Here is a 24,164-nt window from a genome sequence, read left to right as displayed (position 1 = left end):
ATAGATATTTAAATGATGGCTAAACTGACTTTTCAACAAGTACATTTATTTCCTAGGGGCCAGTTGGTTCTCGTGGACCAGAGGGACCTCCAGGCAAACCTGGTGAAGATGTAAGTTTGTTATTCTTTGTATCTTGTTTTATTTTTAATAAAACAAACATTGGCATCTGTGAGGCAGTGACTAACCAGCAGATGTGCCTGTTCTAACTACTATTGTCTGCTTTCCTTTGTAATTGTACTCCTCATTAAATCCAGCATCTCAGCTGTGAATCTTGGCAACCATTTCCCAACCCCTCCTTTCTTTTCCTTACGTGTCATCATCATACCTAAAGTCTAGCACCATCTCTATTTCTTGCCTCACTAACTTCTTAACTGAGATAATCTGTCTTGAAATCAAACTTCAAAATAAATCACAGGGAGTCACTTGGAGGCATCTCCTTTTTTTTGGGATTGCATGTTGGGTTAGAAGAGCTGTAATGGCAGCACGCATGTGTGTCTGGATAAGATTTTAGTGTTTAATTTATTTTAAAAATGATAATTGATTATGTTCCTAACTGATTTTTTTCTTTATCCATGTATGCATACATATATATGTAAAATGTATGCTTTATATATATTATATGGGTGTATATGTACTGTTCAACAGTAGCCCAAGTCCTTACTGGTGGGTGTATGTTAGTTGTTTGCAAATCACACAAAATCCATCTAACTGTAATTTATAGCTTGGAAATTAGTTAGAAAACTGTAGATGCCATTTTAGTATAGAAATTAATTGTGTAACAGCTACCTTCCCATTAAACTGTACAAGGTTAAGAATCCTTGGCAGTAGTTAACTCTCAGTGTAGGGAAGTCAAATCTTGACACTGCTCTAAGAACTTCCCCCATTTCCTTTGTTTGGGTGTCTTTAATTGCATTTGTGAAGCCCTTTGCCTTCTCTCTGGCCTGAAATTATTTTTCTGAAGCCTTTCATATTCCTGCATTCTGATGCCCTGGGTATATTTGAACTGACTGATGCATGTAAAGGAATATTTGACTGTGACTCTGGTGGGCTTTGATTCATCTTCAAAATATACTTGTTGGTTTCACCGTATTGTTTTTCCTATTGCAATACACAGAAAATAGTCACTGTCCTAGAATTTATACATATATTAAAACATAAGGAGAGTCACAAGCTACAATGCAGGTAGTTTTAAATTGCTGTTCCAGTGGGAAATAACAGCAATTTGATGTTCTGTGTGAAGATGACAGAAAGTTGACTCATTAATTCCCAGGAAAACCAGGTGGCAGCACCACCTCCTGATCACTGAGATGCATTGTGGGTTCAGCCTTCAGTTTTCCAGTTCCTGGTTAAAAACCCTTTGTGAGTTAATGTGCCTAATACTCATTTGCTAGGCACATATGCAGTTGGTTTATGTCACTGACATTGTTACAGCAAAGAGAGTGCATAATACTGATGTGAATGTCCTCATTTGTTTGAGTGGAAGAATGATGAACAAAGTCCGTTTTCAAATCTCCTTTTAATGTGTTCCTTTTCTCTTTCCTTAGGGTGAACCTGGTAGACCAGGACAAACCGGTGAGCCTGGATTTCCAGGATCTCCAGTAAGAGCATGATAATTGAAATTTTAGCAGAATAATCATATGTCATTATATGATACTGGTTCCTTATTGCTTCATCCTGATGTGACTCATGAGTATTGCTTTTCATTATGAGTGCAAAGTTCTGCCATTCGGTATCTGAAGTCCTTAGCTCACTCCTAGGCTCCAGGCTGGTGTTTGCTTTGTTGCTGAGTGGATAACTGTTGTTATCTGAGATTTCTGCTCTAAATTCATGTTGCCAATATTCTTACACAAGGCACTTCTGTTAGCCTTTCCAGAGAAACTTGGTAGGAAGCTAATTGCAAGAGAGCTTTGGTTTAGTTGCTAAATATGTTTTGGTAGCAGTTGTTTATCATGTTTCTGGAATGACATAGTCTGAAAGAAAGAACAGGTACAGTTTGCAGGTCTGAGTTTCTAGTTCGTTTTAAGTGTTTGCTCTGAGTTTTGATCTCAGCCTAATTAATTAATTAATTAATTAATGTTTGTCCATATTAACCCTCAAAACTTGACCTGCCACTCATCTTATTTCATTATTTTGGTGAAATTTGAACTTTGATCACACAACAATATAAATGATGAAGCTTTTAATATCAGTGAAAATGTGTATCATGCTGAGAATAACTTCAAGGCTGTATCATCTGTGAGCTGCTCAAATGCTGTTCCTCACTATGATGAAGGTGAAGGAGTGTTAACAATATTAGTATTGCTGCTGCCCTTATCCCTGTTAGTACCATGATTGCTGGGTTTATCTGCAGAATCAGGATTATATTTGTGTTTTTTTTTTTTTCCTACCTAGGGCCCTCGAGGCTTTCCTGGTGCTCCTGGTCTGCCAGGTCTCAAGGGTCACCGGGTAAGAGACAAGGTTTCCCTCTGATATAGATGATATTTCCTGGCACTTTCAGAATGAAGATTTTCCTTTGTATCTGTGCAGAATTTGCCTACACTACAGACGAGGCAGCTGTAGCAGAAATACTGGCATTTGAGAGAAAGGGGACCTTGCAGAAAATCAGTACAATTCCCCTTTAAGCTGACCTTTGTATTACATGCTCCAGTGCTTTTTTACTCTATTTCAAATGTTCTGGGAATCTGGAAGGAGCTTGCACCAGCCCTGCCAAGCTTCAGGAGGCGCAAACCTGACAGTTCTCTCACTTTGTTGGCAAGTCTTACATTAGGGTGGAGAACTTGAGAGGTGGATATGTTTGCAACATGGAGTGATTACAAATTACCAAGTTTTCTGGCCAGAATTTTACTTCAGGGAGGAATAAATTGGTTTCCTATGGCTCAGAGCCTCCTCCTTGTTGTTTTAGGATTTTTTTTTAAAAACTTCTTTGTTTTAAAAAGGAAACCAAATCCAGGGAAATGTACCTTGTACAAATGGTTTCCATTTAGGAAATGTTTAAAAACTTTTATTCCACTTTTATTCCATCTTTTTTTTTCTTCTTTATTTTTTCTTTTCTTACTCTTACCACCTCAGATCCATTCTTGATACTTTAATATCAAGTTACTTTAACAATAATAGTGGGAGCGCTCTCTGTGTGTACATATATAAATAAAATTTCTTTATATTTTTATAACTCACAGGGATTGAAAGGCCTTGATGGTCCAAAAGGTGAAATTGGAGCAGCTGGAGCAAAGGTATGTTTATGGCCAAAACAAATAAATGATTAAGCATGTTTTGTGTAATACCAAAATCCTGAAAGGCAGGAGATCTTTTGAACACAGCTTTGTACCCTCTCTGACCTTTGTATGGGGGATAGAATTCAAAGGTGCCAGTCCCAGCTGCAGCTGGGGCTGCTTTAGGCCTGTGAGGGGTCACTGGGTGAGCTGAGTGCTCCATTTGTGACATGTGTGTGATACTGAACAGCAGAGTCTGTTAACAAAGGGCCCACGCACATCTTGCAGTTCTCCACTTGGACAGTTCATGGTTCTTGTTGGCTCTATGGGACCAAGTTGAACATTTTTAATATAATCAAATAAAGCAATGCAAAACTAAAACCTGACTCTTCTCTTTTAAATTGTGATAGATTGGCTTAAAAGAAACAGGCATTGAGGAGGGGATGTATTGTAATCAAACAGACTGTTTTATTAGTTTATTCTCAGAATTTTTCATCTCCATTGGCACTGCACCACTCTTACAACTTCAGATCAAAGCAGTGGTAACGCAGGATAGCCAGCTGGAGTCAGTCCTTTCAAGATAGGTTAAAAGATGTTTTAAAAGGGAATAGAACACTTTTTTCAGGCTTTTCCACTTTCATCAGTTCTGATGCTGAAACATTTTTGGCCTGGCATAGTTGATAATTGGATATGGGAGAGAATTATTCCTTGTGATTAAAAAAGTAGTAAATGAAGTGAATCTTCCAAAATCTAAATTTAAGTGTGAGATTAGTAGTTAAGGAGAGTTTGTGTAAGAAAAGACTTCTTTCCTAAGATTGCCTACCACTTTCTGTGGAGGCAACAACAGCAGCAGTTTTGGCAGAGAACACATAAATACTGGGAACACATAAACATGGCATTTCCATCAGAGTGGGGAGCAGTGTCCTTTCCAGGTGTGATGCACACAGGTACCTGTGCAAAGCTGCCCCTGAGGTCCAACATCAGCACAGAGGACAGGGGTAGATGTGACTCAATTTTCCTTTCACCCACTTCTCTAACAATTTCATTTCTTTTTCTAGGGAGAGTCTGGACCAACGGGAGCCATGGGTCCAACAGGTCCTCTAGTGAGTGTCACATGCATTGGGTGTTGCAGAAGTGATTGTCAATACTACTGCCAGTGGGATTTGCAGGGCTTTGATATTTGTATTTGAGCTCGTGGAGCTGAACTTTCTCTTCATGAAGGCTTGGTTTCTGTTACTCTGACAGTGAATTTGGTCCGCTGTATGCTGTTCCTCCCCTCCATTCACAGACATAGGTAATAATGGTAAATCAGAAAGCCCAGCAGAGACTTGGCTGTAGGTGTGGTGATGGTTCCCAATTCACATAAGTGTAGGGTGATAGTGTTTTCTTTTGCATGTTGATGCCTCATATGGAGTGATTTTAACGTGAGAAATACTGGCTTGGGTTGCTCTGAGGTAGAACTGGAGTAATTTAGATCAGGAATGAACTGGCTAAGAAAACCATGGACAGAGGATTTTGGAGGTTATGGTGAGGATAAATATGCATGACCTGGAAGTGAAATGGAGAAACTTTTTTTTAGAATAATTTTCATTCAGATGTGGTTTTGGACAACTGAATGTGCATGAGTAGTGTTACATTACAAAAATTGACTCTCAGCAGTGCTCCTGGAAGTAAAACCTCTTTCTGATGGCATCTCCCTGTGAAGCACTATGCTGTATGTAGAATTTAATATCCCTGAAGTGGAATCTAATTTGTGAATGAGGTTTAGTGAAAGAAGTTGCATTATTGTCACTAGTAAATATATAAAGAATTTATTCTAATGTGTTTAAAACTGGATATACTGTTGGAAGGGCAAAACAGAAATTACAGTTTATTGAATTTCCACTGGGCAAGCCTGTGAAGCTGTAAGGATTTTTATGAGCTGCTACTTCTTTTCTGCTATAGGACAAGATAAGTTACTCCTGCAGGGGTGAAAAAAACAACCCTTTTTTATTTTGACATGGTGACCTCCTGAATAATGCACTTTTTGTTCTTTCTTCAAGGGACCTAGGGGAATACCAGGAGAAAGAGGACGAATTGGACCACAGGGTGCCCCTGTAAGTAGAATCTTCCTTCTCTCTTGTAATTCCTCTCTTGTTAACTTAAATTTAAATCTCTGAGCCTGAAAGTGTTAGTTCATGTGACTTGCCAGTCACTGATGTTGTGAGCTCTGCTATAGCTTAAGCAAGTTAGGGCTAAGCAGGTTTGTGGGGTGAGATCTATACCATAAATTTAAAAGTTAAAAACAGTTTCAAAATGAGAGTGGTAACTATATGGTAACTTCTCATAGCAGAGCTGCCCATAAGTCCAGATACCCTCACAGCACGGATTTCTGGGATATGAAAATGTCTTCTATGTTTCTGTTGGATTTCTTGTGAGAGATTCTTTTCAGCAAAAATTACTGAACAGGAAATAATGTTTCAATTTTGTCTGGAAAAAGGTTTAAAATGAAAGTTAAGATTAGGTCTTTCAATTCAGATTTCAATTTAGATGAAATCGAAAAATTTAATTTCAGATAATAAGGCTATCTTCTTAAAAATATTTTGATTTTCAGCAAAAAGAGGGATTATCCTTGACATGAGATCATATTTGAATTAGAACTTTCATCTTGCTGCTTTTACATCCAGTGTCAAGTATTGTTTATCTGGCATTTCTCCCCATTGCTTTTATATGATCCACTTGTGTCATGTGCCCCATACAATGACACTCTCAAAATATTGTCCTTTCTGAAAATAGAGAAATCCATTAACTCAAATGGGAGCATAATTTCTTCCAGAAGTTTTCCATGCCAGTGTTTGGAGGAATGTGCAATCCATCATTTCTTCAACCATCTTAGTATATATAGTTTTATCACAAATGCTGACAATAAATAATTAAAAAGTAGGTAGAGTTCTTACAAATGCTCTGTGTTTTCTATTTTCCTGTCTAGGGTGGACGTGGCCAGCATGGCATGCCTGGGAAGCCAGGCCCAATGGTAAGTGACTGGTTCTCAATCAACCACTTTTTCACTCTGTATTTCCACTTGCCTTTTGACACTCCCAGAAAAAAAGAAAAAAGTTGGCAGTTGCTGGTATCAGTTAAGTGCACCTGGAATTAATTATCTGAGAATGATTCCTTGTTCTACTCATTTTAGTTTTAGTGCTGCCCTCTGCAAAATTTTCCTCTGTAGTTTACTTCATCTAAAGGTTTTAACTTGCAGAGGAGTTGGCCATAGCCTCTCCTGGGGAGGTGATGCTCTGCTGCTCTTATGGAGCCCATATGGTGGGGAGGAAATGCCCAAGTGCATGCACTGCACTCTAAGGCAGGTCATAATTGAATGTTATCTTCCTTCACTTGCAAAGCTGGCAAATGAGGCTTGTTGTCAGCAAGAAGAAAGGCGCTCACTGATAGCACAACTTGCTCCCTGCAATTGTTCCATTACCAGATGTGTAAAAGGGCCTTTTAATTAAGGACAGTCACTGTTTGAACTGAAGGACAGAGGCCTGTGTCTGAATGTCTGCCAAGCTGAGAAAGCCTGGCTTGCAGGGCTGTTGAAGTTCTCCCACCATGGCAGCAGGGCTGCAGAGGAAGACATGGCTGTTTCCACTCACACTGTCAGTGCAGAAATGTTGGTTTTGATCCCACAGCCCAATCTCTCTGCATTTGCAGAATACATTTGTGTGAATTCACATGAGTGGGGGATGTTTCTAACACACAGTTAATTTTGCCTTGCTTTTGTATGGGAAAACTGGTGATGGTTTTGTACTATTTGTGCAAGGCCAACTTCCATTTTAAAAATGTGGTTTTTATGTTTGCTTTTTTTTCTGAAAGCATCACTTCTAGGTTATGGATAACAGCTTCTACCCATTGATATAGTCAGCCTTTACCATTTTGTGATGTTCAGCTTAGAAAAAACCAAAAACCAACAACCAAACATCCCAAAATCACGGCACAAAAAAAAACCCTCAAAACCCTAAACCACACCTGCTTGCAGTTAGAATTTCATTCTGTGCATACTCTTTATTTACTTGTGACAAAGTTCTGAGAAAACTTCATTTACCTGTGTCATCTTAATGAACAGACTGTTTTATTAAACACTTCATTAAGAAATAATTAACTGTAATAGAAGCTCAAATGATGAGTGTAGGTGCCTAAAAGCTACACAACTCAATTATTTAGTGTATCATGAAGGAAAGGTTAGTTGTTACGAGAACCTTTCAGACAAAGAAAATATTTTTTTTTTTCAGTATTTAAAACAAACTATAAAGTTAAAAGAAGCTGGGTGGCAAGTTGTGAGGTTTTACATGAAGCTTGTAATTTTTCTTTGGCATAAAATGTGAGCTCAGCTTCACTGGACATGATAAGTGGTTGGCTAATATTTTTGGAAAATCCCAACAAGTGTCACAAGGGAGATACTTGTCCTTAATGCACATGTTTTTCACTGGAGAAAGCCTTACTGAAATGTGTTGTTATTTGGGTCAGTGCAGTGGTACAGCTTAATCCTGGAACTCTTCCTGCAACAAGAGAGAGATTTGGCAGACTTTATTTGTGATTCAATAAACTGGGACATAGGTTTTCAAAAATATACTTGGTGAGCTGTTGCATCAGTTCTGTAGAAATCCAGTGCAAGGTCACGGCAGAAATGTTGTCTGTAATTAATGCTCAGTGGGACAGATTGTTCTGATTAAGTTTGTCAGGAGAGCTTTATTAGATAGAACATTTTTTCTCAGCATGAATCATATTTTACAAAAAGACAGAAAATCAGGAAAAGATAAAAAGGAATTATCTGGGACCAGTGTTGCAGTGAGTATTGATAACCACTGTGTGCCGCCCTCCCAAGCCTTTGCAATACAGTAGAGAGTTCTCTTGAATGTCTTGTACAGCACAAGAGACATTATGGAAATGGAAACATCTTTATCTCCCTAGCCCTGAAATTTTGATACAAGGTCTGTGTTTTACAGCTTTCAAATGAATTTGCCTGTGAATTTAGGAATCTTAATTCTATAGTTGTTCACTGTGAATTGTGTACATTGCAATTCAGGCATTAATAGGTGAATCAAGAGCTGTAGCTTTGCTGAAGTCAGCAAACACATTATTAAAGAACTGCACCATAATTCCATAAAATGTATATGTATCTCTTAAAAACCTGTTATTTACAGTTATTTTGGTTTTGTTATAAACAAATGTTTTATGACTAAAAAATACAGGTAATTCTAGAACCACATTTACCCAGTGATGAGATACTGATCTGTGTGATCTAAATCATTGAATAACAGTTTTGTGTCTGTCTTTTCTAGGGCCCACTTGGCATAACTGGATCTCCAGGTTTTCCTGGTATTCCTGGCATAAAGGTAAAAAAAAAAAAAAAACTGTCTTTTTTAAAATGTCTAACAACACATAACTAGAAATGTCTACTAGACTGCACAGAGCTCAGGCTGACATGTACAGATCCCCAGGAGCTGTTGTGAAATCAGTCTTAATTAAGACCTTCAGACAGAAGATAAAACCCAAAGCCAAATGAAGCAATTGCAATTCACCACTGTTAAGATACTTTAAGATACTTTGCTTTCCCTTTTGCTCATGTCAAGGGGTGATTATAAGATGACTGCCAGGCTGTGCTTCAGGAATCTTGTCCAGAATATTCAAAGAATGGCAAGATACATTGCTAAAAGTGAGGTTGGGAGGGAAAGTTGAAGACAATATGGAGGCAGGACCTTCTAGTGCTGAAACTTCTAGTTTTGGCCAAGAACACTTTTTGGGATGGTCTAGACTGGTAAGAGGGAAATGCCTGTACCCCAACAGAGATGTGCAGTTCATCACAACAGAGCCAATTACATGTACTCAGGTACTACCTTTGTGGCTTGGAGTGATTGGCTGGGAAATGAAAAACTCTCTATGTGCCAGCTCCCTCTCTTGCTTTGCAAGAAAGTCTTGTTTTTGGTTTTTTTTTTTTTTTTGACTTCTTAGCTTCGAGTCAATGTCTTCAGAGATAGAAAAGACAACTCATACCGCTTCCTTATAGTTCTTATACATGCCCTGCATCCAGCTGCTCCTCTTTGTCCCTTTACACTCCTAAAACCCTAAAACATGATAAGAAAATGTTATACAAGAGGAAACTCTCAATTGGTCAGGTAGCCAAGATCAGCAGATGTTTTTGTGTTGTTGTTAAGCTGGCAAGAATCATGACACTGTTTGGAAACAAGTCTTAATAACAGTATCAACTTAATCATAGAGTCATAGAATAGCAGATTACAAGGGGACCTCTAGGATCATCTGCTCCAACTGCTCCAACCTTTCTTGGAAAAAGCACAGTCTAGACAAGAGGAGTGTGCAGTTATATGACAGCCCTTGTAGTGCATGTCTTAAAATGTTTTAGTATGGTTCAGCATGATTTTACCTAAGGAAATGTTTAAAAAAGCTGTCATGTGATAAATCATTTAAAGCTTTTGAAAAATAGAAGCTACCTTCAGTTTGATCATCAGATGATGTAAAACTGGAATAGTTGAACTCATAAAAGCTCAGCAGATTATACAACCAAGATGTAGATTTGTTTTATGAAGATGTGATATTAACAGCCATCAGTTCCAAAAGGCATATTTCCTATATAAAATTAAAATTCAAAGAAGATGCTGGGAGGAATTTTTTATCATCCAGTCTAATCTTACAGGGATTTGATGTTTAATGTAGTTTCTCTAACAGTGAGTTCATCTGTGCTGTGCAAAAAACAAAACAAAACATCAAACCAAATCAACCAATCCCAGATGTGTTGCCATATCTAAATCTTAACAGCCTTGCTGTTAATGAAGGTAGAAAAAACTTATACAATTACAGATGCTTTGTGAGATTTTAGGGAAACAGGTCTGTTCTTGATACTATTTGGACTCCTGGATAGTGCTGCTTTTCTGCAAAGTTTCCTTGTCTTGTACATATTAAGAAAAAATCCTGTCTATACTTTTAATGTTGGCATTCACCTAGAAGTAACAGAAGCAAAATTAGGTAAGCAAAATTTCATTTTAAGGGTAATAAACTATTTGAAACATTAATTGCTTTCCTGTTATAAGCTCAGTATTCCTCTTGAATTACTTTATAGTGTTGCATTTTAGAGCAAAATAATCTGAAATTGTCTTCTCGTGTGGAATCCTAGGGTGAAGCAGGTCCAACAGGTCCTCGAGGTCCTGAAGGTCCTCAAGGACAAAGAGGTGAAACAGGTCCTCAGGGCCCAGCTGGGTCACAAGGTCTTCCTGTAAGTACATTGAATTGAGTTCCTCAGTGCTCAGCTTATGCATGTTCATCTGTTTATGGGGGTTTTTAGTGCCCCCTGTACCAGGTTTTTAGTACCTGACAACAGTGTTCTGATCAAATTACCTTCTTTTCCAAGGAAAAGAGGTCTCGTTCCTTTGTTTTGTGCTAATTTTATTGACAATAACTATTTGTTATTTTATTACAAGTTGAAAAACTGGAAGTTGCACAATCTCAATACACTCTCAATCCTCAAAGTCCTTTAAAACATAAGTTTAAACATAAAATCTTCAGCATTAAAAATTACATTAACTTGCATGCTTTATTGCTCTTTTTAGCATTTGCATATGTGCCACATTAATTTAACAACCTTTATTTTCTGGTCTTGCAAAGTGGGTAAAATAACTATCTTCTGCTTTTGTGATTGATGCCCATCTCATTAAAATGATTTCTAATGATTGGTACCTTATCTTTAGGGTGCTGAAGGGACAGATGGTTCCCCTGGTGCAAAAGGCCCTACTGTAAGTAATCATATTTCCTGTTGAAGAAACTGTGTAAGTTAATTTCTTTTATTTCCTTGTTTTGATGGTGTTTCCTTACTGTGCTTGCTGTTTGTATTTGTAGGGATCCCCGGGCACTGGAGGCCCCCCTGGATTATCAGGCCCCCCTGGTTCCCCAGGACCACAGGGCAGCACCGGCCCCCCCGGGATTCGAGGCCAGCCGGTAACGGGGTCTTTGTCCCTTTGGGAATTGTAGTGCCTGGCACGTGTCACTCCATGGAACTGAAGCAGGGATTAGCAGTGGGCTTCCTTAAATACAGCAGTAGCATACTCAGATCCTCTGAATCTGCTGTGTATCCAAAATACCACTGCTTTGAAAAAGAAGTGTGTCTTTATAAACCTTGGAAAAGAGATTTATTTAAGTTGTTTATTGATAACATAATAATAAACAACCATAATGGTAAAGACAAACCATTATAAGCATCATATTATACTGCCTATAATTAGTCACTAAACTAGGAAATGTTTGTTTCATGGCATAATACAAAGTGATGAAGTGGTTTATGCAGACTTTTAACTTTACTGGTGCTATTCATGTGTTTGTTTTCAGGGAGACCCTGGTGTCCCAGGTTTCAAGGGAGAAGCAGGACCCAAAGGTGAACCTGTAAGTCTCCATATGCTTTTTAAGATGAAGAGGAAACACAGAGCTTTATAACTGTGTAACTTTTGGGAGAAAACCAACTCTGCAAACTTTGAGTTGGTTTATCAACCAATCTTCAGCTTTTCTTCCTCAACAGTTAAATAATCATGTATTAACTGACAAAAATATAGAAGTGAAGTAATAGTTTCTTTACCTTTCTCCTTTGAAAATTTCTTTTAGTCTCACTGAATTTTGACTCCTTTGCAACTTGACAAAATACAAGTTATTGTGGGTGATTATAAGAAGCAGTGTCCAGCCCAAATGCAGAATTACAGTTTATTAGCTTATAAACATTGTAAAAGAGAAAAGCAGATGCTGAAAAGTTGTTATTTTTAACTGATCCAAGACCTAACTCTTTTCTTCTGCTTTATTTGGAAAAGTGTTTATAGTGTCCAAAAGACAGTCTGTTGCAATATGCCTGAGAAATGGTGAGCTTAACATTGTTTTTTAAAATAACATTTTATTCTCACTAGGGCCCACAAGGTCCCCAGGGTCCCATTGGCCCCATAGGTGAAGAAGGGAAAAGAGGTCCTCGAGGTGATCCAGGGTCAGTAGGTCCACCAGGTCCTGTTGGAGAGAGGGTAAGAAATCTACAGGAATAATATGTCTTAAGAGATGCACTGCTAAGCTGAAAAACCTTTTGACTTACCCATGGATGTTCTTACAGCTTGATAGTGGGTGAAGTCAAAGCTTATTTTCCTAGCAGTAGTTACTACTGTGTGTTGTTTTTTCACACTGGATACTTTTTTTGTGGAGATTCAGTGAAGAGGATAGTGTGGTGGGAGAAAGGATGGAGATAGGACAAGTTCATTGCAGACTTTTTCCTACACCTGCACAACTGCCCATCTTGGCTTTCAGTGAGGCTGTTCACACAGAAGGAGCTGTCCAGCATGCATGAATGAGACACTGATATTTTTACCAGTCTTAAGTCATAACCCTACCTACCCTCCACTCCCCAAGTTAAAGTACTGAAGTAAGAAAATTGTAAGGAAATGAACTGAGTGTTCAATTAATAAACCTGGTCCTTTGTTTGTAATAAGCTATGTAAAAATTGATAATTGTCTCATACCTACTGCTTTTCCTAGGGTGCTCCTGGTAACCGTGGTTTCCCAGGTTCTGATGGCTTGCCTGGACCAAAGGTAAATTAAATTTAAGTGTCCATCTTTTACTGTGTAGTTTGTTAAATCTTCATACATATAGACATATAAGAGGGAAGTGTTCCATTAGAAATGTCTGCTTCTGGGCAAACAGGCAGATCCAATTTACAAATGCTAAAAGGGGATCTGAATGTTTTGAGACAAAAATGTTTTGGGAAAAATCACTTTCAGTTCCCATGATGTTCAGCTGTGCTTGCTTGTCCCTGGCTTAAAGCTCTTTTGTTTTGAAATGCGCACAGTAAAGGATTGACATGTTCTACTCCTATATTGCTTTATGAATTGCTGTGTAGGAGAGGGCTCTGTGAAAAATTGCCTATTCTCTGTGTGTGGTGTGATTTTCTTGACTTGTCCCTTAAAAAGTTGGGTTTATCTGGCTTTCCTAACTGCTCTAACACTTCCAGGGAAGTGACTCATATAGGCATTTGTCTGGTGTTTCTGTAAATTCCTACCTTCTTGGTAAAGATACAGGGATTCAAAAATGCTTATATAAACTTGCTTTAAGGAAGAGAAACTTTTAAGTAATAATTTTGGGGACAAAGATAATAATTAGGAAACTAATAATGGTAAAAATATTAATGATTTGTAACTTTGTTTGCAAAAATAGGTCCTTAATAGAAGATAATGTTTTATTTCACCTGCTCCTCTGTCACTGTTCTACATGTTAACTAGTAGCTCAATTGTGTCTTTCTAGGGAGCCCAAGGAGAGCGTGGTCCAGCAGGGTCTTCTGGACCTAAAGGAGGTCAGGGAGATCCTGGACGTCCTGGTGAGCCTGGCCTTCCAGGTGCAAGGGTAAGGGACTTCTAGCAGTACCCTATAAACTGTGGTACCTGTCATTTTCCAAAGGCAGCAGTGAATGCTGGGTAATTCAGAAGCTGTTCTGCAAGGGCAGACTGGTTTCAGTGTGGCTAAAGGCCAAGAGACATGTTTTTATTTTCTGCTGGTGGTGGGGAGCACAAGTTTTGTCTTAGAAAAAAGGAGAAATAGCCCTGATTGAGGACTGCTGATGCAAAGGAAGGACATGTGTTTGTAAAGCACAGTTGCCACAGGTAACATGGATTGAAGGCCAACCTTCATTAAATGGGTGACTGATAACATAGAAGATTGAGTGGTACGTATCACCTAGAGATTTTTTTTTCAGGAAAATTATTGAAGGATAATTCAAAATATAAGAAAAAGGGGATAAAGAGAGCAGTAAAATGTGATATAGATCATGGCAGAAATAAAGATGAGCCCGTGAGAAGCTCAAGAGGTGTAAAGCAAGAAAAAATAGGAAGAAAAATCAAAGACAGTGAGGGATGAAACTGTAAAGTGAATAAAAAATTAAGACCTTTAACATGTAGAAGTTTGTGCTATAGCAGTAATCAAGCATTTCTTTGGGATTTTTTAATGTTTCTTGATTGTTATAGAATTATAGACCAAACCCTAACACCAATACTGTTCCTGCGTTTAGGGTTTGACAGGAAATCCAGGTGTTCAAGGCCCTGAAGGAAAACTTGGCCCCTTGGTAAGTGACAAAAATTAGTCTTTTCAGTTTATGTCACAGTAATTCAAAGGTCCTACCTCACTGAAATTGCCTTTATTAACCTGAGTTTTCTTTATTTATTAAGGCTCATCTTCTCTTTTGATAGTTCACTTTACATTCCTAACTTCAAAATTAGTACCAATAACATTTGTTTAGCTTTGTCTGTATCACAGTGTCTCTTGCTTACCTGCTGCTCCATCATTGTTAAATGTTTGAACTAAATATTTTCCTAGCTGAGGCTTTGGACATATTTTCCTAGTTGATGCATGGACGCAGTAAATTATCTTTTACATGATTCAGTTCTAGTAATTGCATAGCATTTGGTTAAATCCAGCAGTATGGCTATTGCCGTGTCTGTTGTAAAGACATTTTGACTGATAAGTGAAGCCCCAAGCCAGGTTAATGTTATTTTCTTTATATATACAATCATTTTCTTGGTATTAATAAATTGATATGAATAAATATGTTTAGAATTTAATGTGGAAAATGCTTTATCTCTGCAGGGTGCTCCTGGGGAAGATGGACGTCCAGGCCCAGCAGGTTCCATAGGAATCCGAGGCCAGCCAGGCAGCATGGGCCTTCCTGGGCCCAAGGGTGGTAGTGTGAGTATGGCAATCCCTTTTTGACTTGAATATTTCTGTATATTTTATGGGTGAAAAATATCTAAACCTGGTCATTTTTATTTCTGCAATTTAGGGTGATCCTGGGAAGCCTGGAGAAGCAGGCAATGCAGGAGTCCCAGGACAGAGAGTGAGTGTGGCTGTTATTTGCAGTGATTATGGAAAATGGTGCTTTTCTGTTATGTGTGTTCACTACACAAGATTTCTTCCTCTGTCATTTTAATGTAGGGAGCCCCTGGCAAAGATGGTGAAGTTGGCCCTTCTGGTCCTGTTGGCCCACCAGTAAGTCAGTTTTTACCTCTCTGCCTGCCTGCCTGCCTGGTACTCCATCTACTCACTCCTCTTTTGACTTCTATTCTTATCAATCTTCATGCCAGTTGCTGATTCCAAGCAAAAAATTCCAAGAACATTCAAAGAAAAGTTGTCTTAGAAAAATTGCCAGCTTTGTATTAAAATATATATATTAGTAGTCTAATTGCTTTTACTAACCTTTACAAAAATAGTGCAAGGAATAAAAAATTATCATAGTTAATTTTCACATCTTTCTTGGTTTTAATGGAACTGAATGTTTTCCTTTTACCAGAGAAGCTTAAGGGGAAGGGTTTGAAAGAAATTATACACAACTTATTACATCTTTTAGATGGGCTATCTTGTCCTGGGATAAGTAAAAATGTATAGTGAATAAATACCTTATTGAAAATATGCATATTCAGAGAAAAGAAAAAATTGTGGAGCCTGCCTATATTCCTTTTCTGTTTACTTATTACTTCCTTTTGTGTAGGGTCTGGCAGGAGAAAGAGGAGAACAAGGCCCTCCAGGTCCCACAGGGTTTCAGGTATGTGCATCCATTTATTATTTTTTTTTAATTAAAAAAATAATCATCCATGTCTTTATCAGCTTCAATTGGAAAAATTCAATCAAATGATGCATAATATAACTTCAGAACTAAGGCAAGGATATTCAGAATAATTAATGATCCATAACTTTCATATCAGCTGTGCACTAAACCAAATTGGCAAAGGCTTAAACACCAGCTCTGTATCCCTTGAGAGGACCTTTGATGCCAATCAGTTTTAATTTGAAGATTTTCCAAAAAAGTTCCAAATATGTAGCAAAATAATTGTCTTGATAATGAAGTTTTAATTAAATCAATATCTGTTTATAGAGAACTTTACTTCGAGGGCTGAAATGGGAAACTTTTTGGTGCAATATTCATGTAACTCTTTCCTTTGGGAATCTCTGAGAGTGTGCTCTTGTACTGAGTGTACTGCACCATTCATGATCTTGGTGTCCTAGTTAAGTCTGGATTTACATAACTTTCTATCATGTTAGTGACCATTTTATTTGCTTTTTATTTGCTTTTTACAGGGCTTGCCTGGGCCACCAGGTCCTCCAGGTGAGGGAGGAAAACCAGGTGATCAGGTAATGTATGTGTAACATAACATTAAAAAAATACAATTTAGAAAGTAGTTTTATGTTTTCTCCTCTCTCTAATTGAATTTCCCATTCTGTTTCAAAATACTGATTGATGTAGTCTGCAAGCTGTCTAAGAACTGCTTTGCCATAAAATAATTATGAGAATCTGTGTTCTTGGACTGAGTTGGATTATCAACTCTTGTCATTGACAGATAGGATTTAGAACTGGCCATCTACATTCACAGTACTTTGCAAATAAAAATGTTTGTCTCTAATATTCATAACTATAAAGTTATGAATAATGATTTCATTCTAATGGTGAGTTTTGTTCTTAGGGCGTGCCTGGAGATCCTGGAGCTGTTGGTCCATTGGGCCCCAGGGTAAGTGTTTTCTTTTACAGTTTAATATCCACAACAGTTCTCTGAGGTTGGAAGTTGATGCATGCCATAGACTTTAACAGCTAAAGTCAGTATTTGACCTTTTCCCCCACCAACAAAATGAACAAAATGGTTTTAAATATGGATATGTTTTAAGATAGTTTCTGTAAAATCTACCACCTTTAATGATTTTGTAGCTCCTGAAGTGGTGTTGAGTACTACCTGCTAGATGATTTGGTTTATGCTGTGAATTGAGAGTTTTTAGTTTGCTGAGCAACATATTTCCCCCACCTCTAACAGCAAAAGCATAAAGCTAGTTATTATTTAATCAGTTCTTCTAGAATTTTTTTCACAGGCTCTGCTGCACTTATGGTGTATTTAGGATTTTGTCTACCAGAATTCTACCCTGCCTTGTAAATAAATTACAATCTTCTATTTTGTAGGGAGAACGTGGCAATCCAGGGGAAAGGGGAGAACCAGGTGCCTCAGGTCTCCAGGGTGAAAAGGGGATGGCTGGAGGCCATGGTCCTGATGGCCCAAAGGTAAACTGAGCAGAGATTTGCATTGCTGCAGTGATGTGATGTATAATTTTGATAATTTGCATGAACATAAGAGAGATTTTTAATTATAAATATGAAGGCATCTCCATTGTATAAGGAAGGACACACAATTCCAGTTATAACAATATTAAAGACTTGCAACATACTTAAGTGTTGAGAATTGAGTACTGTAGAACTGGGCAAAGCCATTTCTGGGCTGCAGAAAACCTTCTAGCAATGTTGTAAGAGCCATGTGTTTCCATACTAGTTTCTATACTAAACCTATGTGACATCAAGGTCAAGGCAGAAAGATTCTTAAGCTTCTTTTTTTGTCTGTTTTCATCTCCAGTATCCACTGATTAAATATGAATGTATTTGGAAGAACTATGGTATTACAGTTGAACTTCCTGAGTAACACAATGGGAAAAGAAAAGTATTTGGATGTGAATAAAGTCCAAATTTTAGATAAAATTATTACTTAAAACTGTACCTCAGAGACTTCAACACAGGCACAACATGTTCTGCAGCCTGGAGTCAAAGATGCTTCTCAGATGAATAGGCAACAACTTGTCTTTTGTTCCAGGGAAGCCCAGGCCCTAGTGGGACACCTGGAGATCCAGGACCACCAGGCCTTCAGGGCATGCCTGGAGAGAGAGGGATTGCCGGAACACCTGGCCCTAAGGGTGATAGAGTAAGTGTGTTTATTGCTGTCTTCCTGAGTAGCATCACCTCTCCCTTAACACTGCAGTTGTTCCAGGGAATGGCCTGCAGAGCATTCCATGCCATAACTGTGACTTTCTGGGTGTTTTCCATAGGGCGGCGTAGGTGAGAAAGGTGCTGAAGGTACAGCTGGCAACGATGGGGCAAGAGTAAGTAAATCTGTCCTTCTCTTTAGACCTGCTCTTCACACACTGTTTGTTTACTGTGCTAGGGGACTCAGCTTGTGGAGTTAAGCACTATGAAGTGTTGTCATGGTATGTCATACACTTACAGTCATTACCTCACCCTCCAAATCTTCAGGTTTTTCAAAACTGCTGTGCAAAACGTTTTGGGGTGTCTGTGTTCTAAGCCCCTATTTGGTATCATCAGTAATGCAAGTTAAGAGCTCAATGGAAAGGATTCGCAGTTGATTTGGGATTTGTCTAAGTTGACTCTAGTTAAAAAAATGAACAAATGAGCAGACAGATCTTCCATATCTCAGTTTTGGACTAAGACTCCTCCTCCTTGTCTCCATTGAGTTGCCCACAATCTATCCTGAATTTCACAGGTGAAAATTCTTGTCAATGTACTAAGCTTCGCATAAGCAGTAAGTTGCTGGCACTTTTAGGAAGTTTTGAATCTCCATTGCATTAATAAAATCCTTAGTCTACTCAAGCTGTGTTCAAGACACATTGCACACACTCTGCTGCACAGACCAACTGTCAAATAATCTCACTTGCACTAGTTTTCTTTGTGTGCACTGACCATTTTTCCTTCCCAGAAGTTATTCAAGTTACTTTTTACATGAATTGAGAATATATCTGAGATTCTTGGGTTGTGCAAACCAGTTGGAGTACTAGCTGCTAAGCATTTGGAAATCTGAGGTACAGTCAAAATACAAGGATCCTGTCTAGACTACATTTATTGTTAAAGAGGAATTTTTTTTTTGAGAAACCCTATTATACAGAAGCTCTAATAAAGTTATCATGTGTGAGCTGGAATTGGTTATCTAAATCAAACATTATCCAAAGATACAGAGCAGTTCTTAGTCATTGTAAGGGATATTTAGAGCTTATGGTAGTTAATGAACAGGTGAAGTAATGGTGAGCTGTGGAGTTGGTGGGTTTGGAAGGAGAGTTTGCAACATATTTGCCTGCCTTATGAAGAGATAAAGGACATTTTTGCATCGTTTGTAAGATTGAAATGAATCTTCAGAAAAAATGATGGATACTTTTATTTAAGAAGTGAAATACTAACATAAAAGAAACAGAGCACTGTGCAGGTGGGAAAAAAAGACTTGATTCCTTTTTGAGAGAATAAAATAAAGCTGGGGATTTTGGTTTTTTTTATATCATTGGCCTTATTCATGAATACTGCATAAAGCAGATGATGAACTTAGAAAAGAAAGAGGGAACGAAGGAAAGCAGATCTTTTGTGGGCAGTTTGGTCGTTGGGAGAGGAAATGGAAGTTAATTTTAGATAAAGAAGATTAAAGATGTTTCCAGAGATAAAGCAGAATTCAAAGGAATGAAAAAGGGAATGGTAATATATGAGGAGTTTTAAACTGTCTTTTCTGGAGCATCACTTTTCTAACTTACTTTCATCTTAATTTGTTCAAAAGGGTCTCCCTGGTCCAATAGGCCCAATGGGTCCAGCAGGTCCCACTGGTGAAAAGGTAAATTTTTATATAAAAGATTTTTATTCCTTTCTCTACTGAAGTTCCTTAATATTATCAGACTTCATTAGCATTTTAATGACCACACAAGTTGGTTACTTGGGAAATAAAATTCTTTCATTTTATTTTAAGGGTGAACCAGGTCCTCGAGGTCTAGTTGGTCCTCCTGGTTCCCGTGGAAACCCTGTGAGTAAACATAATTTTTTTTTGGCTGGTATAAGTTAACAATACCTAATGCTGATCCAAACTCCAGGCATTTTTCTTATTTGCTGATATATTTTCCCCTTTTTCTTTCCCTTTCTCTGTAGCCAAGTGTGAAGTTCTGACTTGTTGCTGTGCACTTGCAATAGTATTACCAGATTTTCTTCCTGTGACCTATACTTGTTTTAGGACAAACTTTATAGAGTCACCCTCACTTACCTCACTCCTGAAACGATGCCACCACTTGTAATTGTGTCAATGTTTTTAAAAGCATGCCCCTAGCAGATACCACTGCACATAAACAAATATTTAATGGGCAAAGCACAGAGGTAATTCTTAGTTCATCCAGTTATGTAACTCTTGTCATCTTCCATCTATTAGTGATTTGAAGTATTTTAAGGGTTGACTTCAATTAGGGAATTAGAGGCAAGCTCAGCCCTTCTAGATCCTTCACACTGCTTGAAATTGATTATGTCCCTGTCATAAATCAGAACACTCTTATTTCCAGTATAACTTGGAGCAGCTTCCACCCTTTTAGGGAGTGCTGGAGTTGGCAGCCTTCAGCTACTTCTTTTCCAAGCAAATATTAAGTGGAAAGCTCAGTCAAAGCCTGTTGTGACCTTATAGAAGAGTACATCTTTGAACTACTGTGTTTTTTCCCCAGTGTGACTGGAGTGGTAGGTTGAATGTAGTGTGTGCTCTTTGGCCATCTCTGAAAGGGGTGGGTTGTGACCAGAATTCCTCCCAATGCTGTTTTAATACTCACCTGTGCCTTCCATCTCTGAATTCTGAAAGCTCAATATAGTCTTGAACACATGGCAGCTTTTAACATCATAGCTAACATCCTTTATTTTATGATTAAAAGTTCATTTGATTCTGATTAATAGAACAAAAGTATAATGACACTTATGATGGTAAATAGTTAGCATCCTTTCTGGTATATTGAACTGTAACTGATACTATCTGTAGAAAGATGGTTTTTAAATACAGCTATTTTAATTTTTCTGCCCAGGGTTCCCGAGGAGAGAATGGCCCAACTGGTGCTGTTGGTTTTGCTGGCCCTCCGGTATGTGTTTTGAATGCTAATGAGTTTCCTTTCCTCATGCTTTGACACACCTAATTTCCTTCATTATGAATAATATTGTGGTGTTCTGGATCAGGAGTCTTATTTTTGCTGCAAAAAGAGCTGTTCTTTCTCCCATCAGTATATCAAGTGAAGGAAAGGGCCAGTAAGCACCCTAGACAGCTAAAAAGTGGTTTTCTTGTTAGGATTATGTAATTGCTCAACAGATTTCATATTTTCATTAGCATGTTATGTTGTTCCTTTGAGATCAATATAAGGGAAGTTAAAATGTGTCTACTGAAGGTAGCAAAGCCATGAGTAGTGAAGGCTGAAATAAGGTGATAGACCAGATGGACTGGAATACCCTAAGCTTTCCCACAGCCTAAGTATTGTGCTTCAGGATCCCTTTCACAGTCTTGCACCTGCGTCCCTTGATGGGAAAAAAAGACAATGTTTGTTTTGTAACTGCTGAGGAAAATAGAAAATCTAAAGAGAAGAAAAATGTGAGCTAGAGAGGTAAAATATTTAAAATGGAAATACTGGCTTCACAGAATGTTTAGAAAATGTAATATGTGGCTTTCTAATGACCATGCTGAATTGTTATCAAATACAGGGTTTTCTGGACTGATTTTTACCCCTGGTATTTTTATTTTTACCCTTTAAAAATTCTCTACAGAATTATTTTGTTAGGAAAGATTTGGTGTTGCCTGCCCTAATGTTTCTTCTAAATAATTTTTCTTATAGGGCCCTGATGGTCAGCCTGGTGTCAAAGGTGAACCTGGAGAACCTGGACAGAAAGGAGATGCTGGATCTCCAGGACCACAGGGTCTTGCTGGGTCTCATGGTCCCCCAGTAAGTACAAATAAAATCCTCTCAGAACCAGTGACATGGGCTGATCTTGTTAATTTAAAAAAATTCTGGGTGTTCACTATCATCCCTCTCTTTCTCCTTTCCTTTTAGGGCCCTCCAGGTGTTCCGGGTCTGAAAGGTGGTAGAGGAACTCAGGGTCCACCTGTAAGTAGACATTATGTTTGAGACTTGGCTGCAGATTATCTAATACTGAAATTTTATGTAATGTGTGTATTATTCCTTATCTCAGCTTGTTTTTGAAGTATGTAAATATAATTTGCTCAATAATTCAGCCAAGAACATTTGAGGTAACTAGTGCTGTGTTTCTTTTGATAAAGATGGCATTAAAAAGGGGCTTTTTTTAGGGTGCTACTGGATTCCCAGGATCTGCTGGAAGAGTTGGGCCTCCAGGACCTACTGTAAGTTAATTATGATTTTCCTAGCAGGTATGTTTTATAAAATGGTCACCAAGAATCTGAAGGTTAAATAAAGCAAGAAAGGTGAGCCAGTGTTTATGGCTGATGCTATTGAAGAGAACAGTTTGTCAGCACTGACTGATTGTTTGCATCATTAAATAAAGCTCATTAGTCTTCAGCTTGGTCCAATGCCTGATATTGGTCCAAGGCTTTCCATTGGGTTAAGTAGGCTTTCAAATTGCTGCTCAGATTGCTCCAATGACTTAATTGCTTAGAGGAATAAAACCCCCCAACTTATATTTTCCTCTATATTTTACCTATTGTCCTTTTAGTGGTGAGTGAAATTATGACAGTTTTAGGAAAAGAAATAGTCTCTACTGGATTCTTTTATTTGGTGGAGTTACTCCTAAGTTCCATTAAAATAAACTCAAACCCACAAACACAAAATCTCTTCTGTTCAAACAGTTGCAGAAACACTATAAATAAATACTAGCTGTGGATCAAATTGAGGGTTGACCACACAGAGAACTGTGTCATGCTTCATATGCCTTTTAATGTTATGATGAAAAAACCAACTTGCAGTCATTGTAAGGTTATCAAATGTGAAGTTTATGGAAAACTTAATGTGCACATGAAGTCTTTTAAAAGTATTTGAGAAATGAACAAAGGTCTGTTGAAACACTAATTTGTGCCATGGAAATGAAAAGTTTGGATATAAACTTTAGCTTGATTATGGTAGAAAGAATGGGCAAGGGTGAGTATTCTAGTATTGAGGTGAAAGAAAAAAGCAAAAAAGAGAGAAACAAACAAAAGTGTCTTTTAAAGAAGCGAGTTGGGATTTGAAAATTGAGGGGGGACATGGGTGGAACTTGGACATAATTTGATATTTATTTCATTTCATTCATTTGATCATAAAAGAGATGATAATAGCTTTTAGCTCATTCTCATTTGTTAGCCTCAGAGCATGAATTTATAGCTAATTGAAACACAGTCCTTAGAATTTTATTGTCCTGGTCAGAAAAGGGCCCAATATGATGATGCGTTTTCATTTTTTCAGGGAGCCCCAGGGCCTGCTGGGCCTATTGGTGAGCCAGGAAAAGAAGGTCCCCCAGGTCTCCGTGGTGATCCTGGTTCTCATGGCCGTGTGGGAGATCGAGGGCCAACTGGGCCTCCTGGTGGCCCTGGGGACAAGGGTGACCCAGGGGACGACGGGCAGCCGGTATGTCCCTTGACTGTCCCTCCACCAGCTCCAGGCTCACTCTCATTGCCCATTGCTGCTGACATGACAGTGACATTGCTTCCTCCTCTGGATTTCAGGGCCCAGATGGCCCCCCTGGCCCAGCAGGAACTACGGGTCAAAGAGGAATTGTTGGAATGCCAGGACAGCGAGGGGAGAGAGGCATGCCTGGGCTGCCAGGGCCTGCAGTAAGTGACCACCAAGCCATGTGCCATCAGCCTGGGAATTTCTGGGTGGGATTTGCTCCTTAGCATGAGGAGAAAGCTGTAAAACTCCAGTTGCAGGAGTGAATAGAGAGAGAATAATAAAGAACTTAATCTCATTCAGATGCATGGGATGGAAGGTTTACTTCCTTTTAGTTTCTGCCATAATGGAAAGTCTGAACCTGAATTAAGAGTAAGTGAATAATAACATTAAGGCTCTTGTGTAAAATGTTCCTATTTGACTTAAAACTTGGTCCCTGAAAACAACAACCCCACACTCTCATTTAGGTACCCAAATGTCACTAGAATATGAGTAAATACTCTGCAAGCACTGTTTCATAAATTGTGAACTACAGCCTTCCAAATTGCCACTTGAGCTCTCTTTGCATTCATGTAGGATTTAGATATTTGTTGGATGGCATATTGATCCAGTAGATCAAGCCATTAAATAGTATTAAATCCATTAGTAAAAAGATTGATATGGAGGATCTGTCATTACCACTGGATCCATGAAGTCACTTTA

The 24,164-nt window shown here is 38.3% G+C and overlaps 1 protein-coding gene across 3 annotated transcripts in view; it reads left to right on the top strand.

The window, feature by feature from the left end:
* Positions 1–24,164, top strand: part of COL5A2 (collagen type V alpha 2 chain) — a 129,565-nt gene that overhangs the window by 94,689 nt on the left and 10,712 nt on the right. For all 3 annotated transcript variants that reach the window (XM_026793398.2, XM_074548171.1, XM_005486948.2), the window contains 33 exons: positions 57–110; positions 1,545–1,598; positions 2,392–2,445; positions 3,177–3,230; positions 4,268–4,312; positions 5,252–5,305; positions 6,178–6,222; positions 8,525–8,578; positions 10,372–10,470; positions 10,943–10,987; positions 11,091–11,189; positions 11,577–11,630; positions 12,140–12,247; positions 12,752–12,805; positions 13,515–13,613; positions 14,275–14,328; positions 14,850–14,948; positions 15,043–15,096; positions 15,195–15,248; positions 15,748–15,801; positions 16,335–16,388; positions 16,718–16,762; positions 17,203–17,301; positions 17,882–17,989; positions 18,114–18,167; positions 19,619–19,672; positions 19,805–19,858; positions 20,886–20,939; positions 21,681–21,788; positions 21,897–21,950; positions 22,151–22,204; positions 23,259–23,420; positions 23,519–23,626. In XM_026793398.2, coding sequence (XP_026649199.2) covers positions 57–110; positions 1,545–1,598; positions 2,392–2,445; positions 3,177–3,230; positions 4,268–4,312; positions 5,252–5,305; positions 6,178–6,222; positions 8,525–8,578; positions 10,372–10,470; positions 10,943–10,987; positions 11,091–11,189; positions 11,577–11,630; positions 12,140–12,247; positions 12,752–12,805; positions 13,515–13,613; positions 14,275–14,328; positions 14,850–14,948; positions 15,043–15,096; positions 15,195–15,248; positions 15,748–15,801; positions 16,335–16,388; positions 16,718–16,762; positions 17,203–17,301; positions 17,882–17,989; positions 18,114–18,167; positions 19,619–19,672; positions 19,805–19,858; positions 20,886–20,939; positions 21,681–21,788; positions 21,897–21,950; positions 22,151–22,204; positions 23,259–23,420; positions 23,519–23,626 — 2,295 coding nt within the window. The remainder of the gene's footprint in view (positions 1–56; positions 111–1,544; positions 1,599–2,391; positions 2,446–3,176; positions 3,231–4,267; positions 4,313–5,251; positions 5,306–6,177; positions 6,223–8,524; positions 8,579–10,371; positions 10,471–10,942; positions 10,988–11,090; positions 11,190–11,576; positions 11,631–12,139; positions 12,248–12,751; positions 12,806–13,514; positions 13,614–14,274; positions 14,329–14,849; positions 14,949–15,042; positions 15,097–15,194; positions 15,249–15,747; positions 15,802–16,334; positions 16,389–16,717; positions 16,763–17,202; positions 17,302–17,881; positions 17,990–18,113; positions 18,168–19,618; positions 19,673–19,804; positions 19,859–20,885; positions 20,940–21,680; positions 21,789–21,896; positions 21,951–22,150; positions 22,205–23,258; positions 23,421–23,518; positions 23,627–24,164) is intronic.

The sequence above is a fragment of the Zonotrichia albicollis genome, chromosome 10 (genome assembly GCF_047830755.1).
Source record: "Zonotrichia albicollis isolate bZonAlb1 chromosome 10, bZonAlb1.hap1, whole genome shotgun sequence".
NCBI classification, from domain to species: Eukaryota; Metazoa; Chordata; class Aves; order Passeriformes; family Passerellidae; genus Zonotrichia; species Zonotrichia albicollis.
Note: the sequence above shows the minus strand (reverse complement) of the source record. Positions and strands in the feature narration are given on the sequence as shown.